The sequence below is a fragment of the Tribolium castaneum genome, chromosome 3 (assembly GCF_031307605.1).
Source record: "Tribolium castaneum strain GA2 chromosome 3, icTriCast1.1, whole genome shotgun sequence".
NCBI lineage: Eukaryota > Metazoa > Arthropoda > Insecta > Coleoptera > Tenebrionidae > Tribolium > Tribolium castaneum.
Genome location: NC_087396.1, coordinates 14029252 through 14045164, shown reverse-complemented (window position 1 = coordinate 14045164; position 15913 = coordinate 14029252). Strand labels below are relative to the sequence as shown.

The following is a 15913-nucleotide window of genomic DNA, read 5'->3' as shown; positions in this document are numbered from 1 at the left end:
TAACTGTTTATTTTCACCTACTGTGTGAACTAAAGTGTAATTCAATCAATTGGTGAATGGTTGAACGGCATTTTTCGCATTTTTCTTACGAAACAAATCTTTAATGTACACTTTTTTGTGAACTATCACCTCCCTTAACAACAAACCCAGTGAAATTAAAATACCGTAAGAAAGAACAATCAGGCCTGAAGAAAACTCCTTGAGACCAACATTAAATGTGAATTTTTTGGCAGACTCGATGCACATTGGCTTGCGAGCGTCCCAGTATTTTCGTAAGCGATACATTAGTCCGTTTTCCACCAAATGCAACATACTGGTGAAAACATTTTCAATGTTTAGACAATAAAAACACCCACGTACCAGTAGTTCATCATTTCGCGAAACGGCGAGTTCTTCTGAAGATTAGTATGCATGGGCTGCGTCCTATACATTTGCACTTCTTCAAGCTCGCAAATTTCCTCATTTGTGAAAGTTTCCTCGATAATGGGGTACGCAGTGCTGGTTTCAACATGAAACGCAAACCCGCCCTGTTTCACCAAATCTAGCCCATCCCACGGTTCATAAAAGCCCGAATTGTTGTTACTAAACTTGATTTTTTTATTAAATAATTCGATAGCTACCGGATCTGTAGTTTGCTGTAATCGCACTTGAATAAATTAGAGTGTCAGTGTCCATAAGTAATGTTACCACAAAGTAATTTCTGTCAATCAAAATATCCTCAATTCCGGCTCTCAAATTACTGTCAGACAAATCTTTTAAATTATTTATTTTCCGAGGCGGGTCTATCAATAAATAAGACACAATACTGGCCGAGTAAAACTGATAAGTCAATATGCAAAAAAGAAAAACAAAAATGGATAACGTCCGACTGCTCAGTAACTGGGGGTGGCAGGTGGCCCCCTGCTGGCAAAACGCCCCCAAGGTGAACAAAAACAGGAAGCTCCAACTGCTGTCAACCAAATTGCGCTTTTGCAAAAGGCGCTTCTCGCGACTGAAAACCACCTTCAAAAAAAGCATCAAAAGCACCATCATTAAAACGATACAAATCCAAACGGTTCGTGATAAAGGCCGCAAGAAAATCTTGTAAGACGCCTCAATGATTTTCGGGCGTCTGTAGATAAAAGTAGACCGCAAAACCCAATTTCCGTAACTGTAATCAATGACCGGCATTCGGTCAAGCTTGTAAATCAACGGAGAGCTCCCAAAATCCACAAGTCTGCGCTCAAGCAGCCCCACCAAGCCGTCGAAATGGCCGTTCGGGGTCAGATAACCCCACGAATTAGTTCTCTGAATTTCCAAACTGAAGTTGTACATTTCTCGGCAGTAGTTAACCGTTACGCTTTGAAATCTATGCATGGAGTGGAGTTGGCGATTTTTGTCACTTGTTAGATAGTCATTTAGTTTAATGCTAGGGTCAGGGACCACGACAGCTGATTTGAATTGAACCCCTGTCATGTTTTTTCTTGACCAGTATTTGTTACCGGCGATTTTTGCTTGATAGCCGTTTGTTTCATCACATAGTCCTAATTTTGTGACTGTAAATTGGCCGTGGTGGCTTGAGGCAGGGTTATACACGTCCAAAATTGACCACTTAGTGCCTTCGCCGTTTAAAATTGCAACGTTTACGTCTGAATTTATGTTTAGTGGTGATTTTTGTAGAAAGTTTAGGGAGTTGTTGAGATTTTGTGGCGTTGTAGGAACCAGCCAATGATAAGTTTCGTAAAAATATTTTTTGTCCTGTGAATTGATACAGGATGCAAATAAATGTTCATTTTATTTAAAAAAAAAGACGAAAAACGCGGTACGTTTATGCAGATTTTCTGTTTGTTACAAAATACAATGGACACATTTATTTTGAATTAGACAAACGTGCGAATAAACCAATATCTACACAGAACATATTTTGAGGAACACGAGTGTATTAAAAAATAAAATATTACCTGGATGGCAAAATCAGCATAGTCAATACAACCGCTGTCTATTATAACAGCAAGGTGATAATGGTTACGATTTAGCACTTGATCCAGTTGATCTAACGGAAAATTTTGGTTATGAAGGTGGCTGATATCAACATTTAAAAAGCGTAATCCTACTGTACTTAATGAAATTATTTTTTTCATATTATCTGCAAATAAGAAAATTTGCAATTAACATGTTTACATATTTTTACTTTCAATGCAACTTATTTAATAATAAAGTTGTACGAATGTTTTGCACAACAGTTATTAAATTTATAAATAAAACAACTGTAGAATAAATGTGAATCTGATTAAATTTTTGACCATTGTTTTTCAGTATTTCCCATCTCCATATTAAATATTACCTAAATACAGTTAACAAAAAAAGAAAACTTAAAGAAAATTTGTAAAAATAGGTGGTCAAAATAAGCCGCTAAACTAGTCTTTTATGCCCCTACAAAGGTTACAATACAAAAACTTTTTTTATTAAAAAAATAGCAAATAAAAATGACGCAGTTTACTTAAATTTAAGAAGATAAGCATTTCATTCTGATAGGTTGAATTACGAACAAATAATAACAATAATTAAAAAAATATTACGACTAGATTCGGTTATAAATATATGTCTTCACATCATAAGAAGTTATTTGGAACATTTATAAATGGACTGACTAATCCATTATTTTAAACATTTTAAAATTTTCAACGTTGAATTGACTGAACAGAGACTCATTTGTTTTGTAGTGATTTTTGTCCTTTTAAGAAAATAAAATTGAGCTATTTCAAGACAGTTACAGATACAGAAAAATTAATATGCAAAAAACATATTTTAGGGCGAAAAACGGCTATTAGGCATTTCAAGAATGTTTGGTCATTTATTTAATTAAAGTAGGCTATTTTAACGAGTAGTTTTTGTAAATAAATAATGGCTAAATAAATGAGGATAATAAATTTTGTCTTAAGTCTGTACAAACCTCGTTTATTTTGGCATGAGAAAATGGTCCCAATATGAATGTTCTTTGCTTCGCAATACTTTGTGATCAAAATGTGATCACCAAACGTTGCGCCTATTGAGAATATTTGGTACAATACAAAAATACCAAAGAGACTTTTCATGTTGAAGTGCATACCACAACTGCACATAATAACTTCGCTGGTACTTTATATAATTTGGGCAATTTAAATGCAATTGTAGGAAATATCGCAGCATAAATCTTTTATTTAGTTGGTTTATTAAAGACGTAATTGTATTTTGAAATAAATATTACATGAATATTTTACAAATATTTGAAGCTCTTAGGCAATTATTACATTGTCATACAAAAACTACAATACTAGTTGTTTCACAGTTAAAAATGAATTAATAAATAAATTAAAACTAATTACAAGTACCAATAACAGCAATATATTTACATAAATCTCTTAAACCTAGTTTGAAAAATTGTTTCGTGATCAACTATGATATTGTAGTAAAAAAATCAGCCCGAATTTTTGTATCACAATATCTACTTTGCGACGATTCCCAGTTAAACAACGGCGGAAATATTTGGTATAGCAACAAAGTTACGCTTTCCAAGATTAAAAAATACTCACCATGCCTCCAGTTAAAACAACAAGAAGAGCAACAAAACTAGTAGGTCCCTAGACACACAAACCAAACAAAACACAAAATGAATGCATGACTCTGTTTAATGTAACCTCAACTAAGCCCTTCTACGGGAATGTGACCGAACTTATCGTTCCTCTAATATCACAGTTTCTTGGGGACACAATTTGAGTTCCTTGAGTGTATTATTTATGTCTAACAAAGTCAGCTGAAAGAAGACAATCAGGACCCAACCCCAACCAATTATTTTGCACTTACATCTCTTCTAGGCCAGCTAGATATCACTTTATACTCTTCACGAGGGAAACCTTTGACGGTTAAAAAGTCAAACAGGACTTTCAGAGGAGTGTTTGCCTGAAATCGGCGTTCTATACTCTCCCCATTCGGCAATCTAAAGCGGATTTTGGCTATGCCATCGCCTTGACTCAGAGGCGGCTCTGACGGCAAACTGGCTTCAACTTCCTTACGATGCGCCTCTTTCCGTGCAAGTTCTTGAGCTTTTTCGTTCTCTATTCGCTGCCGGGCCTCGGACTCGGCCTGAGCTTGCTGTCTTCGAGCTTCTTCTTTCGCTCTAAAATAAAACATTTTTTTGATGGTAAAATTGTAAGCCTTCTTTTTAATATCTGAATTCTAGATTATAAACACACTCGCATACGCTCGTTGCATAGCGACAGCCCTCGCACTTTAAGCTTGTGTTTTCGCACTCGTATTATTAACTATTTACGAATCAATAGATTTTTTTACCTATCGGCTTCTAAACTCTCACGATATGCTTCATCTTGCTCCCACTTGACCAACTCTCGCTCGGCCCGTTCTTTCTCCTCGACAATTTCAACTCTTTGGTGTTCCGTAAACACCTCAACTGCCTCAATTAGGCTTGAGAGCAGCTCGTTAACGCCCACATTGCCTGGTTATGAAAAAATTAATCAAAGAACAAATAACAAGTGATTACTACCGTGTATGACGCTAAAAATATCCGTCGAAGACCGAATTCTCATAATTAGGACTAAAGCCGGCAGTCTATCCACCGGAATATTGCGTAAACTCATGGCAGCTGTCGCTCCTAGAGCATTATTTACGTAGGTTTGCAACCGAGTGCGGTTTGATTCGAACGTGAGATCCCATCCCCACAAAATAAAATTAGTTTCAAACATTTGCATCACACTTTCGTAGCCTAAAAGTTGGGTGCAAAAGACGTTTGTTAAAACACTGGAATCGTGATGGAGATATATCGCCAGAATTTTTCTCTGTAAAAACATTTAATCAAATTTAATTTCTCCAACGGATTATTTAATTACTTCAGCTGCTGGTTTTTGGCAAGCCTCCTTGATCGCATCTTCTAAAGTACTCTGATAAAAAGCGGGGTGTACGGGGCCGTACCTGTTAGTAAACTGCTCCGAAAAACTTATACTACCCACAATTTCGTCTTCTATATTATCTGGAACTGTGGCAAAATTAACAAAATTCAAACACTTTTTGTGAAACTAACTCAAGGGTTCGGTGCGTTTTGATGGAATATTATCAACGAAATAATCGTCATCGACGTTGAAACTCTCTGAGGCGTCTTCAAATTCATCGTCGTCACTGTCAATCTGAACGATATTCGTATTGTTTTGCTTCTTATCTTTATTGTGATTCACGGAACACGAACGCTTTACTGTCAAGTCATGTTCAGGGTAACTAAAATTGGAAAATTATTCCGAAAAAAAGGAACAATTCGAAAATTATTACTTGATCCCGGAAAGTGCTAACATGGTTTGATCGTCTATATTAGGCGGCCAACCGCTCCAGATTTGATTGCGTACATGGATATTGGTCAAAGTGTAAACGTCTGCCTTTACTTTCAGTATATTTTGCGTTCCAGGATATTTGAGGTTGTAGGTTTTGTCCTCACATTTTATATTGAGAGTGTACTTTCCCGTTAGTCGTTCTTGGACCTCCAAACTAAAATAAATGGAGTGTTAATGACTACAAGACAACATAAACTATAACGAGATATTTAGAATAATGTAATATTTTGTTTGAAAAATAAATAAATACAAGTTAGTATAAACCGTAAATTGGAGGAATGCAGTATAGAGTGACGTAAATATTATATAATTTTTTAATTGTTGTTTTTAAATGGAAACACCTTTAAACTCAAGAGCCAGAAAGAACCACTATTTTAATATTTTTGTTTAAATAAAAATCACCCCTTAAAAAATATTGCCTTCAAGTTTTTTGGAAAACACTTAAAATGAAATATCAGATTTAATTTATAATTTATATATACAGTGCTTTATATTTGATATTCATTTACAGACTTGTAGAGAAAAATGATTGATGGACTTATCTCGTTATTGCACTGAATAAATGTTCACAAAATTTTGGAATTATAAAAAAATTGTTTAATATGATTTACTAAATTATTTTTTTAAATAAGGTTGATAAAAATGTAAAATACTTATTAAAGATAAGGTCTCTCATTGAAACTATAAAATACATTAGCTATTAATTTGATATGCATAAATAATTTGTAACAACTAATTCTGAGAGAAAATGCGACGTTGGCTAATATTGCAAAATCAACTATTGCATTTGAAAGACAAGACTTTATAATATACGTTTCTGTTTTGCTCAAAATAACTAAAATTAAGCTTATTTTGTTTTAGAAAAGACATCATATTAAAAAAATACAAAGCTTTAAATAAATTTCTAATCAAGTGGCCTGTGACTATAAAATTAAGTTGGCAATTAAGTGATATGTAGTAAATACTGCCAACTTAATTTCAGGCATAGGTCACTTTGATCAAAGATCTGTAATTGTAATTTTAGTTTAGTCTCCAATGCAATTGTACAAGAGGAAAACAAGAAAAAAATTAAATGCACTGCATTCATTAATTTCTGATGACTGCAATTATTTATGACAAGTTTAAATCGATAACAAACTCACTCATCGTCTGCTGTGAATCCCCCCTCTGACGGCTTGAGAGTTAAATGTAAAGCACTTTCTTGTGGCAACTGCAACGCAGAAAAGGGCGTATTCTCATACTGGGTCATCCTGGCCCACCCTGACAAGAGCTGGCGACAGGGCGAAATTTTCAACTCATTGAACAATCTCAACTTTAAATCGTCTAAAAACACGCACATTAGCCAAATAAACCGAGCTTTGGGGCTTACTAACAAATTGTGGCTGTGTCTGGTAGTTCTATCGTAATAATTCTATCGCAGTATTGTACATTGAATTTGAGCATCTTGGCCGTACTATTCCTAGAAGTCGATGGTTGCTCCGCAGTTAAGTTGTTGGGCACCGAGTGCCCAACATTGTTCCCCACTTCCATCATATCAGTGGCCGTTTCGATGGGACTTGAGGGGACGTTTATGTAATCGTCCACCACCATAACGTCGGGGTCCGAACGCGGTTGGAAAGACTGGCTGTCGGGTGGCATGACTCGACTGACTGCACGCTTTTGGAACAAAATGTTTTATAGCACCTTGAAGGGTGTATTTGACGAAATACTCACGAGTAAGTCCCAGTTCGTTTCGTCCAAGTGGTAGATCGCCTCGGCCACATCCTCGATTCCAGTGCAGGCCTAGCACAAAGAAAAATCCGCAATGAAAAAATACTGAATGTCATCCTTCTAACCTGACTCGACTTTGAATTCGCTTTTATCATTGAGTTTATGTGTAATTACAAGCAAAGAAATTACCTGGAAGTCTGCAAGAATCTCCTCGCGATTTTCCGACATGATAACAACACTGCAATGTACTTATTCCAGAAGGAAAAATTGGACAATCGTTTCAGATTTAAGGAAAAACACTACCTGTATGGGGGTGAAAGTGGGATACGCGCATTGGCAACACGAGAGTATAGGCGAGGGGGGTTTTGCACTCCCGGGGAGATGAAAAGGGACGACCAATGACGACTGCTTATTTTAAAACAAGCGCGTATTTATTAGGGATTTCATTAAATTATATTTTTTGACGTAACAATGACATCTACGCTTGCGCGCAGATCGCACCGAAAATATCGCGCCAAAAGTGTTGTTTTGTCACTCATCGTTCAACGTGTTACCGGAAGTATGTAGCAATTATTTGTTTAATCGTTTAATCAAAGCAAAAATTCTGATTACAGTTCGTTAGTGAGTCAATTCCTGGTGTTGAGCGCCGACCAAAAAGATAAGTATCTCTTATTTTATTAATATAACCTCATCTTTTTGATTGGTGTTTCTTTCTATTTTAAAGGCATTGGTCTGGAGTGACGGATTTTTGATTTCTACTACTCAACTGAACTTTAGTCATGGCTGGTTATCGCAAATATTCCTGCAAATACCCCGGATGCACCAGTGATTATGTTCCCAACAAAGGACAGTCCAATAAGCATTTCTTCACCTTCCCTAAGAATCCAAAGCTTCAAGAATTGTGGAGGAATGCCTGCAAAATTGAGGATCCTGTAAGTTCAAAATTTTGGCGTTTTCGCTATTTAGGGTATTTCAGAATTTACTTTTAAGTTTCTTATTTGCGCTCGAGTGTGTCAGTGCACTGCATGTACCTCCTCGTGGTCGTAGCGTGGGCAACTGTTTGCTGACAGACAAGGTAAAAGTCATTGCAAAGCAGACCTTATTTTGTTTTAAGTCTCGAGCAGACAGGCAAAACATGCCAACACTGACTGATTTAATTTTTTTATAATTTTTGTATAATTAAGAAATAATACAATACTTTAATTTTTTGAAAAATTTAATTTGTTATGTTACTCAAGTGTACAATAAAAATGTTAACAAAATCTGTGTTTTATTACCCCAAAACAACTTTTTTTGTAAGTTTCATTTCAAATTTTGTTTAAAATAAATATAAAACGTTTTCATTTTGTTTAAAATGAAAATATATTTTTTTATTTTAAACAATTTGCAATGAAACTTGTAAGATAAAAATAATAAAAAACAATATAAAAGGAATTTATTCAAACGTGGCACTTTACCGTGGTAGTAACGCACTTCAGCACCAGAGGCGCTGGATTCTCGTGTTGCCAGTGATTTACTAGGGAATTATCACTTCTTAACCCTTTCTGTTCTGTGCTACCTGTCAATTCCTAAAACGTCTACAAACATCACGCTCTGCACAAGCGCGGCGCTAAATTTAAATAACACGATATTTTTTAATGAAATAAATTTTCAGATAGACCCAAATCGTTTTGAAACCAGAATTTTCCTGAAATATTTAAATTAAAAACCTCTATATCATTAGTTAGTTACATAATTAATAAGCAAATAATTTTTTTCATTTTAATCTAAAGACGCAAGTACTAATTAAATTCACAATCACAACCTCGTAGCAAGTTTACAAACACGTATTTAATTAAATAAATAAAAAATAGTTGCAATTTTTTAAATAGCGCCTCAAGGCCGTCGTAGTTCCAATGTGACAACACAGAGATAAGTAATCCTAACACAACATTATCTTATATAGAAAAAAAGGGAAACTTAGTGATATTATCGTTGCAATGTTAAAAACATTATCAAGCATTTTATTCCACAATTATTACTAATTAGTGAATTTTTTGTAGGTTTAATTGAATATATGTATTAGGTCGTGTGTTTCAAAAAGTAGTCTATTTGCACGGCTAACGTCAAGCACAGGCAAACAAAAATAAGTGTATTTTAAATTACGTGCATGTTATTTTGATAAAAAATTACCATTTCCATAATTAGTAGTTTATTGTAAAGTACAATACATAAAAGTTACCCCCGCAGTGCGACTTGTGCCCTTTTCCCTGGCAGTGCATCAAACAGTCAAATCAATGTTTTTTGATTTAATTGAAATAAACATTTCCACTAGAACCGTGTGTAGAATAGTCAGTGATTACTAAAGTGTATACTTTTGCTCTATTTTGGGCGTTTCAGGTACTCGTCACTTTAGTGTTGCTTTGCTGGTACCACGTTGTGCTTGTAGACAGGCACTTCAGGAACCCATATTTCTGCGGTGAATTTTAATTGCACTATTAAAATGCCCTTTAGTGCAGACGCAATCGCAGCGCAAAAAGTTCAGGAGCACTTGAAGTCGCTCTATCACACGGTTCATGAGATTGAGAAGAAACGCCAACAGAGTGAACAAGGAATAAACAACATTGTTAAGTTTCAAAATGGGCAAGACGAGAAGTCCAGCCAACATTATCAGGTGTGGATTTTCTGGCATTCGCAAAATATTTTGAGGCATTTTCCGAAAAAATAACAGTAATTTGGGGCCAACATTTTTATGTGTGTATCAGTGTGATTTGTTTTCTTCTTTGTGTCAACGACATTTGGTCCCTTTACCTCGGTCTTGTTCTCAGCGGCAATCGTTACCTAATAATTATGCTACAAATAAAAGTACTGATTTCACTGCAACTTACAGTTAAAATTGTTAAAACGTAAATAATTACAATGGCTTTTAAGATCTTTGATGACATTTTTCTGATCTTTGGCGGCTTACGGTGCCCTGGAAACGCTAAATTAAAAAAAATCGCCTTTGAACCACCTTTTAAAGCTCAATTGTGTTTCAAGTAAATATTTTTGTTTACGTGAATTTAAAGAATTCCATTGTTTCGATTCAATAAGAGTTTATATGATTACTGTAATGATTATATATTGTAGATGAAGCTAAAGAGCCTCTACAAGTCCTCAATTTCGCACGCCGAGCAAGAGGAGGATTTGCTCCGTCAAGCTCTTCAAAAAATTGCGGAAATCCGCAACATTAAGAACGAACGGAGAATTCAAACGAGACATGCTGGAAACAAAGAATCGATTCGTAGGGGCACTTGGATGAAGATGTTAATGAGTTCGGCACAAACATTGCCCCTTTTCGTCGGTAAAATAGACGAAAAACCTCCTGCTCTCTGTGGTGCCACACCTGCTGACTCTGGCTATGTGGCAAAAGTGGGCGATATGGTGGCTGCTTTGGTTAAAATTCCTGATGGAGATGGCGAAAACTGGATATTGGCTGAAGTGTACAGTTATAATCACGCCTCAAATAAGTACGAAGTTGATGATATTTTGGCGGAGCAGAATCAGAAACGGCGACATACTTTGAGCAAGAGAAATGTGGTACCGTTACCCCTAATGCGGGCTAATCCCGAGACTGATCCAACGGCCTTGTTTCCACAAGGAACTGTCGGTAAGTGGAGTTACAACGAACTTCCTCCTGTTTCAAGCACCGATTATGGCAAAACTCTTCGGAAAATTGAAACTATTTTAAAGTTGTCTTTGTAAAATGCTCTGGGAAATCGCTTGGCGTCAAGAAAATGACCAGATTCTTAATAATTTTTAAGATATATTTTTTACACTGTTTGCGATTTTTTTTAAAACTGTTAATCGCAGAACAATGGTCTTTTTTGTAAAAAGAAACAGATTATTAAGAGCTATCCAACGATTATACACTTATTAGGGTTTCGGCTAGTATTTCTGGAATTATTGCCCGATGAATGTCACAAACGTGTTGAAACATTCGGTGGTATGTTAGCACAAAAAAAATCTATGTAAATTTTTTACATTTTTATAATTATTTTATGGGATGTCTCGTGGTTTTTTTGTGTCTGTTTTTGCTAATAATTTTTACTCAGTGTAGTAGATTCCTCAGAGATCATATTTGTTTAAAATTTTTATTAGTAAAGTTTAAAATTGCTCGCCAAATTTAAATTTATTCGCCATCGCCGACGAAAATTCAGAAACCACAAATATTCGGATAATGCAAGTTGAGTTCTTTTGAGCTCTACTCACATTCCTTAAAATATTTGCACAACTATCAAATTATTACTTTTTCGCAAAGGATTAATGTTTTTTTACAATTCTTTCTTATTTCGTCTTATTTGACAAATGATATAAAGCAAAAATAACAGCTAAAAAGACACTCTTTGTTAATTTATCTCTTCTAATGACCTCGGATATAACGAACGGATTTTGACACATTTTCTGAGTTCGTTATAACCGGACACCACGTAAATTAAAATGTTGGTTTTGCGTTTCAGTTATGGCTCTATACCCAACTACGAGTTGCTTCTATAAAGGCATTGTGAACAAGCCTCCCGCAACACATACTGATGAATATGAGATTTTGTTTGAAGACGCTGCGTATCCTGAAGGCTACAGCCCGCCCCTGTATGTGGCCCAACGCTACGTCATTGCCATAAAACAGAAGACAAAGCAAGCCTGACATTATCTTTCAGACACTATGTCTGATTCTGAAGCTTCAAGTTTTATGGAATAATTTATTGGGTAGTAAACATTCGAGAAACTTTCATTTTGTGTTATATTTCACCAATTTATTATTCATCTTTACATGTACATGAATTTTTTTTACATTTTTGTTATTTTCTAATCTAACTTTTAAAAAAATGGAACTCCTGAAAAAAACAGGCTGAAGGTACCTGTAATGTTGCAACATTAAAAATTATAAAATAAAAACGAAACTGTTCAGACCGTAACAAAACTATTCTCATAACCGTTACAACTACCAATTTCTCACCCAATGAACGAAAGAAACTCATAATTATCTTATGACTTTCTTTGTTTTCTTCTGACTATGAAGAAAAATTAATTTCCACACATGCACGCAACACTCGCTCAACTCATACATGTTAGCCTAACATTTAAATTTTACGAGGGGAAATGTTTTTAATTTACAGTTTTTAACTTCACTTTTTTTCTTTTTTCTTTTGTAACTTTTTTTTCTTAGTCCAAAATATCAGTGTGATAGAATTATGAGAGGTGTTACTTAAACAAAAATGTAATAATGATGTTCCTTATATTTACCAGGCCCGTCAGTATGGTGAAAAATATCCACCTCGTCTGTAACTCCTAAAAATGTAGACATCAGTTCATTAAGACACTTCATACTTGCTTCAAAATAAAGAAAACAGAAACAATACTGAAAAATAAAAATAACCGCACAGAAAGTATATTGTTTCCTGTTTTATTGTACAAGACTGGGGAAACGTACCTTGGTCTACGCATGGGCCTATAGCCAGCGTAAAATCCCCGCCCGACTCCTCGTGCCCCCCGGAACGCCCCTCTGCCCCTTGGCGGCCGGTTTGTGGTGGAAAGGCCCGGTCTATTGGTCCTTTTAGGCATGACCTAGAAAAATGGAGTAATTTTATAGGAAATGCGCCCTAAAATCGCACCTTGATTGGTCTTCCTCTAAACAACGACTCGTCCATCGCCATCGCCGTCTGCACGGAGTCCCTGTCCCCAAACTCAATGTAGGCGAAGCCTTTGGGGTGTCCATCGTATTTATTACAAAGAATAGTGACCCGGTTTATTGATCCACAACCATGGAAGTGCTGTTCCAGTTCTTCGGCTGTTGCGCCGTAGTCGACATTGCCGACGTAAATACTGCGATTATCAACCTCCATCTTCTCCTCAAGCGACATATTCAAAGGACTGGCTACAATAGGGCTCCTGTCACGCCTGCCGCTTTGTTCCATTGTACTTACTTAGTCCGGGAGGACTGCCCATGTTCATTTGTTTATCGACCTCGCTCTGGAGCTGTTTCAGCTTTTCGGCTTCCTCTTCCATCTCACGCACCCGGGCTTTGATGGCTTCGAGCTCAGGGTCGTCGCCCCCGGTGCCGTCCAAATCGGTGTCGTTCAAAAGAGCGTCGTCGTGCATCCCATTTGTTTCGTCTAAAGATTCCAAGTGATCCTCTGGACCTAATCCCAAATCTTCATTATCAGCCATAGCTGAAATTGTCAACATAACCCCACTTTTAGTACGACGAATTTTTCACCAATTGCGCGTTATTGGAGCAACTTTTAGCCCCATATTCGCACTATACTCCAACACATATGTTTCGCACAGCTACTTCAGTTAACCCACTTTGCAAAATTTGGTTTTTTTTGATGGAGCATGATTGAAAGTTGCCCTTTATGTAATAGGATGTCGGTACTCACTTTGTTCAATCTGTTACATGTAAACGCTGCCGTACTGGAGATAATTTTTTGTCAAAAGAGCACTAAAACACACCATCCAAGCCACTTTTTTATTACCGGCAAATTGTGGAAGAGTCGGCTTGTGAAGAAAAATGGCGTAGGTGACTTGCGTTGCCAACATTTGCACAACCAGGAACGCCAATCCCAATAATGAAAGACGCTAAAAACTACCCTTATTTTAAAACTTAAATTAAATAATTAAAAAATTTCCTAATTTGAACAGTTAAGAGCTATAAAAATCTAATTAATAAAAATCAGATTAGATAAATTTAATTCGTTCTCGTTTTTTATATTAGTTTTTTATTAAAAAAAAAATAAAACTGTGGTGAAAATGATCTTATTTTGACTATTTTGAACCCAAATTGTCCATAAAGTAATACTTTTTAGTATACATTGCATATGTTATTCATTATTACGATGAAATCGTCGTGTAAATGCTTTCAAAATAGCGTACAAAATGTGTAATGTTGGCTGCATAATACTTCAAATTTTTATTAAAAAAAGAAGTAAAAAACAATGAACCCGATGTAAGGAAAAAAATCCCCACTGAGAAAAATTTAATTATACAATATAACCGGCCACAAGTCAAACACAGGGTGAGTGGGGTATGATCTGCCAAACTTAACAACTTAGCTTAACTTAGGCGTCGCTCATCATATTCAGTTTTAATTTTTTTTTCAGAATTAAATAAAGCACTGATTCCATTTTAAAAGTCTTTTGGTACTACACTCCGAGTAGAAGAAAATACATATTATTGAATTACTTACTGAAAACATTTTAAACTGTTCGACAAAAAAAAATCGATGTAAAATTTTTGAATTTTTATATTTCTTATGAGAAAGGACTCGTTTTTCTATGGCTGTCCTTACCAATTTTAACTCTCTGTAATAGATTTTGAAGAACTAAACTTAGAGATCATATTTGTTTAAACTTTTTGCTGGTCCCATTTTATTCGCCGACTAAAACTCTTTATATCTCATAGACTATAAATATTCCACTTCTTGTGAGCTCTATTATAACTATCAAATTCCTACTGTCGCAAAGGATTAATGTTTTTTTACAATACTGACTATATAAACACTATTATGTAACTTATTTATTATTACTTTAATAATAATTATTGACAATAGTTTTAAATACGTCGTAAGTGATATTATTTTTCAAGATTCTACATATTTTTTTTAGATGACATATAAATTAAATAAAAACTAGGCAGTATTAAAAAAAATAAATTATTTGTTATTAAAATTAAATATTATGAGCCCAACAAAAATTTTGTTGGCCCACCTTTTACCCATCCAAAAATTAGAGTTACGACAAAAGACACTTTATTCCCAAGAGTCCACTGCAGTGCTAAAATTATCCAATTTTTATCCAGTTTTCAATATTTTTTTTCTAAATTAAATAAAGCACTGACCACTGATCGCAGCTAGAGTAGAAAAATGCCCTGTAACCATTTTTGGAAAATGTTACTACGTTAAACGGCTTTACCTAAATCTTTCGGCAAATAGCGAAAAGAACGTTTAGAAACTACAATTTACGAATTCAATTAATTTTTTATAATGTCCATGCAAAAAATTTTGTGAAACATTATTCACATGAGAAAACGGTCCTAATTTCTTTCAAACTAGCTTGTCAATAGAACCATGCAAATGTGCAGTTTAGATCGGCAACTGATAAAAAAAATAGAAAACGTGGTCCTTGCACTGATTATTATCTTACATCGTCACATATCCACTGTCATAGCTATAGAATTTTAAAACCGAATAATAAGACGTGAAAAATGCCGTGAATATTTATAATTTGATGAACTTGACACAAATGTATTGTTCCTATAGAGAACAACAATAAATGGCAGTGGTAGATGCCGGATATAGCCTCGTACATGATTTCATTCCTTATGACCATTTCAAGAGGAAATTTCCTTGATTTTGTTTGTCAAGAATCCTTATTAAAACCCTGCTGTAACTTGACTTAGGTTATGGTGGAATATTTTAATTTAAATCTGATGGCATTGAATTGAGGGCCACTAGCTAACCTTTTATACCTACACGAAAGGTGGTCGCCGGATATCCTTCCTGAAGATTGACAAGTACAAGCGACTGGATAAATTTCAGTTGTTCAAAAACAAGTTTGGCTCTTTTATTGTTATTTATTCCACTTAATTATTTTTTATGTGGTCTGTTTAGGCATATCCGGATTGACTAAACGTAAACATCAATAATTCTCCGAAAACAAAGTGTAAAACCTTCCAGCTTCCGAAGGACACAATATCCGGATTTTTAATTTCATGCTTATTTTTCGTAGTAATAGACAAACAAAAATAACAAACAAAAACTTCCTAGAAAAAATATTTCCCCTCAGATCCAGGTTTACCTAAATTATGGAAAAATTTCATTTAAAAAGTGACCC

General features: G+C 35.2%; 4 protein-coding genes across 8 annotated transcripts; 1 reads left to right on the top strand and 3 right to left on the bottom strand.

The window, feature by feature from the left end:
* Position 1: 1 nt before the first annotated feature.
* Positions 2–1561, bottom strand: LOC103313742 (ionotropic receptor 75a). Its single transcript, XM_008197827.3, has 3 exons — positions 688–1561; positions 361–635; positions 2–313 (listed from the first exon to the last, which is right to left on the bottom strand). The coding sequence occupies exons 1-3, from the start codon at positions 1453–1455 to the stop codon at positions 46–48; spliced, it is 1311 nt and encodes a 436-aa protein (XP_008196049.3). The 5' UTR covers positions 1456–1561; the 3' UTR covers positions 2–45.
* Positions 1562–3169: 1608 nt separating this feature from the next.
* Positions 3170–8739, bottom strand: casp (caspar). 4 transcript variants are annotated; one of them, XM_008197680.3, is made up of 12 exons: positions 8623–8739; positions 7254–7367; positions 7068–7136; positions 6728–7010; positions 6497–6677; positions 5296–5508; positions 5054–5244; positions 4863–5008; positions 4520–4811; positions 4309–4471; positions 3823–4135; positions 3170–3772 (listed from the first exon to the last, which is right to left on the bottom strand). In XM_008197680.3, exons 2-12 carry the CDS (start codon positions 7290–7292, stop codon positions 3692–3694), a joined length of 1971 nt encoding a protein of 656 aa, XP_008195902.1. In that variant the 5' UTR covers positions 7293–7367; positions 8623–8739; the 3' UTR covers positions 3170–3691. The 4 variants fall into 4 exon arrangements, with proteins under 4 accessions (XP_008195902.1, XP_064211648.1, XP_064211646.1 ...); XM_064355578.1 differs by lacking the exon at positions 8623–8739 and adding an exon at positions 8522–8615 and having other exon boundaries at positions 7254–7977; XM_064355576.1 differs by lacking the exon at positions 8623–8739 and adding an exon at positions 8048–8255 and having other exon boundaries at positions 7254–7994.
* A 377-nt stretch (positions 8740–9116) lies between these two features.
* On the top strand, positions 9117–11814 carry Sgf29 (SAGA-associated factor 29kDa). The gene is made up of 4 exons (XM_970351.5): positions 9117–9394; positions 9444–9717; positions 10173–10692; positions 11543–11814. Exons 2-4 carry the CDS (start codon positions 9547–9549, stop codon positions 11725–11727), a joined length of 876 nt encoding a protein of 291 aa, XP_975444.1. The 5' UTR covers positions 9117–9394; positions 9444–9546; the 3' UTR covers positions 11728–11814.
* Positions 11806–13637, bottom strand: Pabp2. 2 transcript variants are annotated; one of them, XM_008197679.3, is made up of 5 exons: positions 13463–13637; positions 13007–13252; positions 12695–12957; positions 12514–12647; positions 11806–12371 (listed from the first exon to the last, which is right to left on the bottom strand). In XM_008197679.3, the coding sequence occupies exons 2-5, from the start codon at positions 13248–13250 to the stop codon at positions 12335–12337; spliced, it is 678 nt and encodes a 225-aa protein (XP_008195901.1). In that variant the 5' UTR covers positions 13251–13252; positions 13463–13637; the 3' UTR covers positions 11806–12334. The 2 variants fall into 2 exon arrangements, with proteins under 2 accessions (XP_008195901.1, XP_975440.2); XM_970347.5 differs by having other exon boundaries at positions 11806–12362; positions 13463–13636.
* Between the last annotated feature and the right edge of the window lie 2276 nt (positions 13638–15913).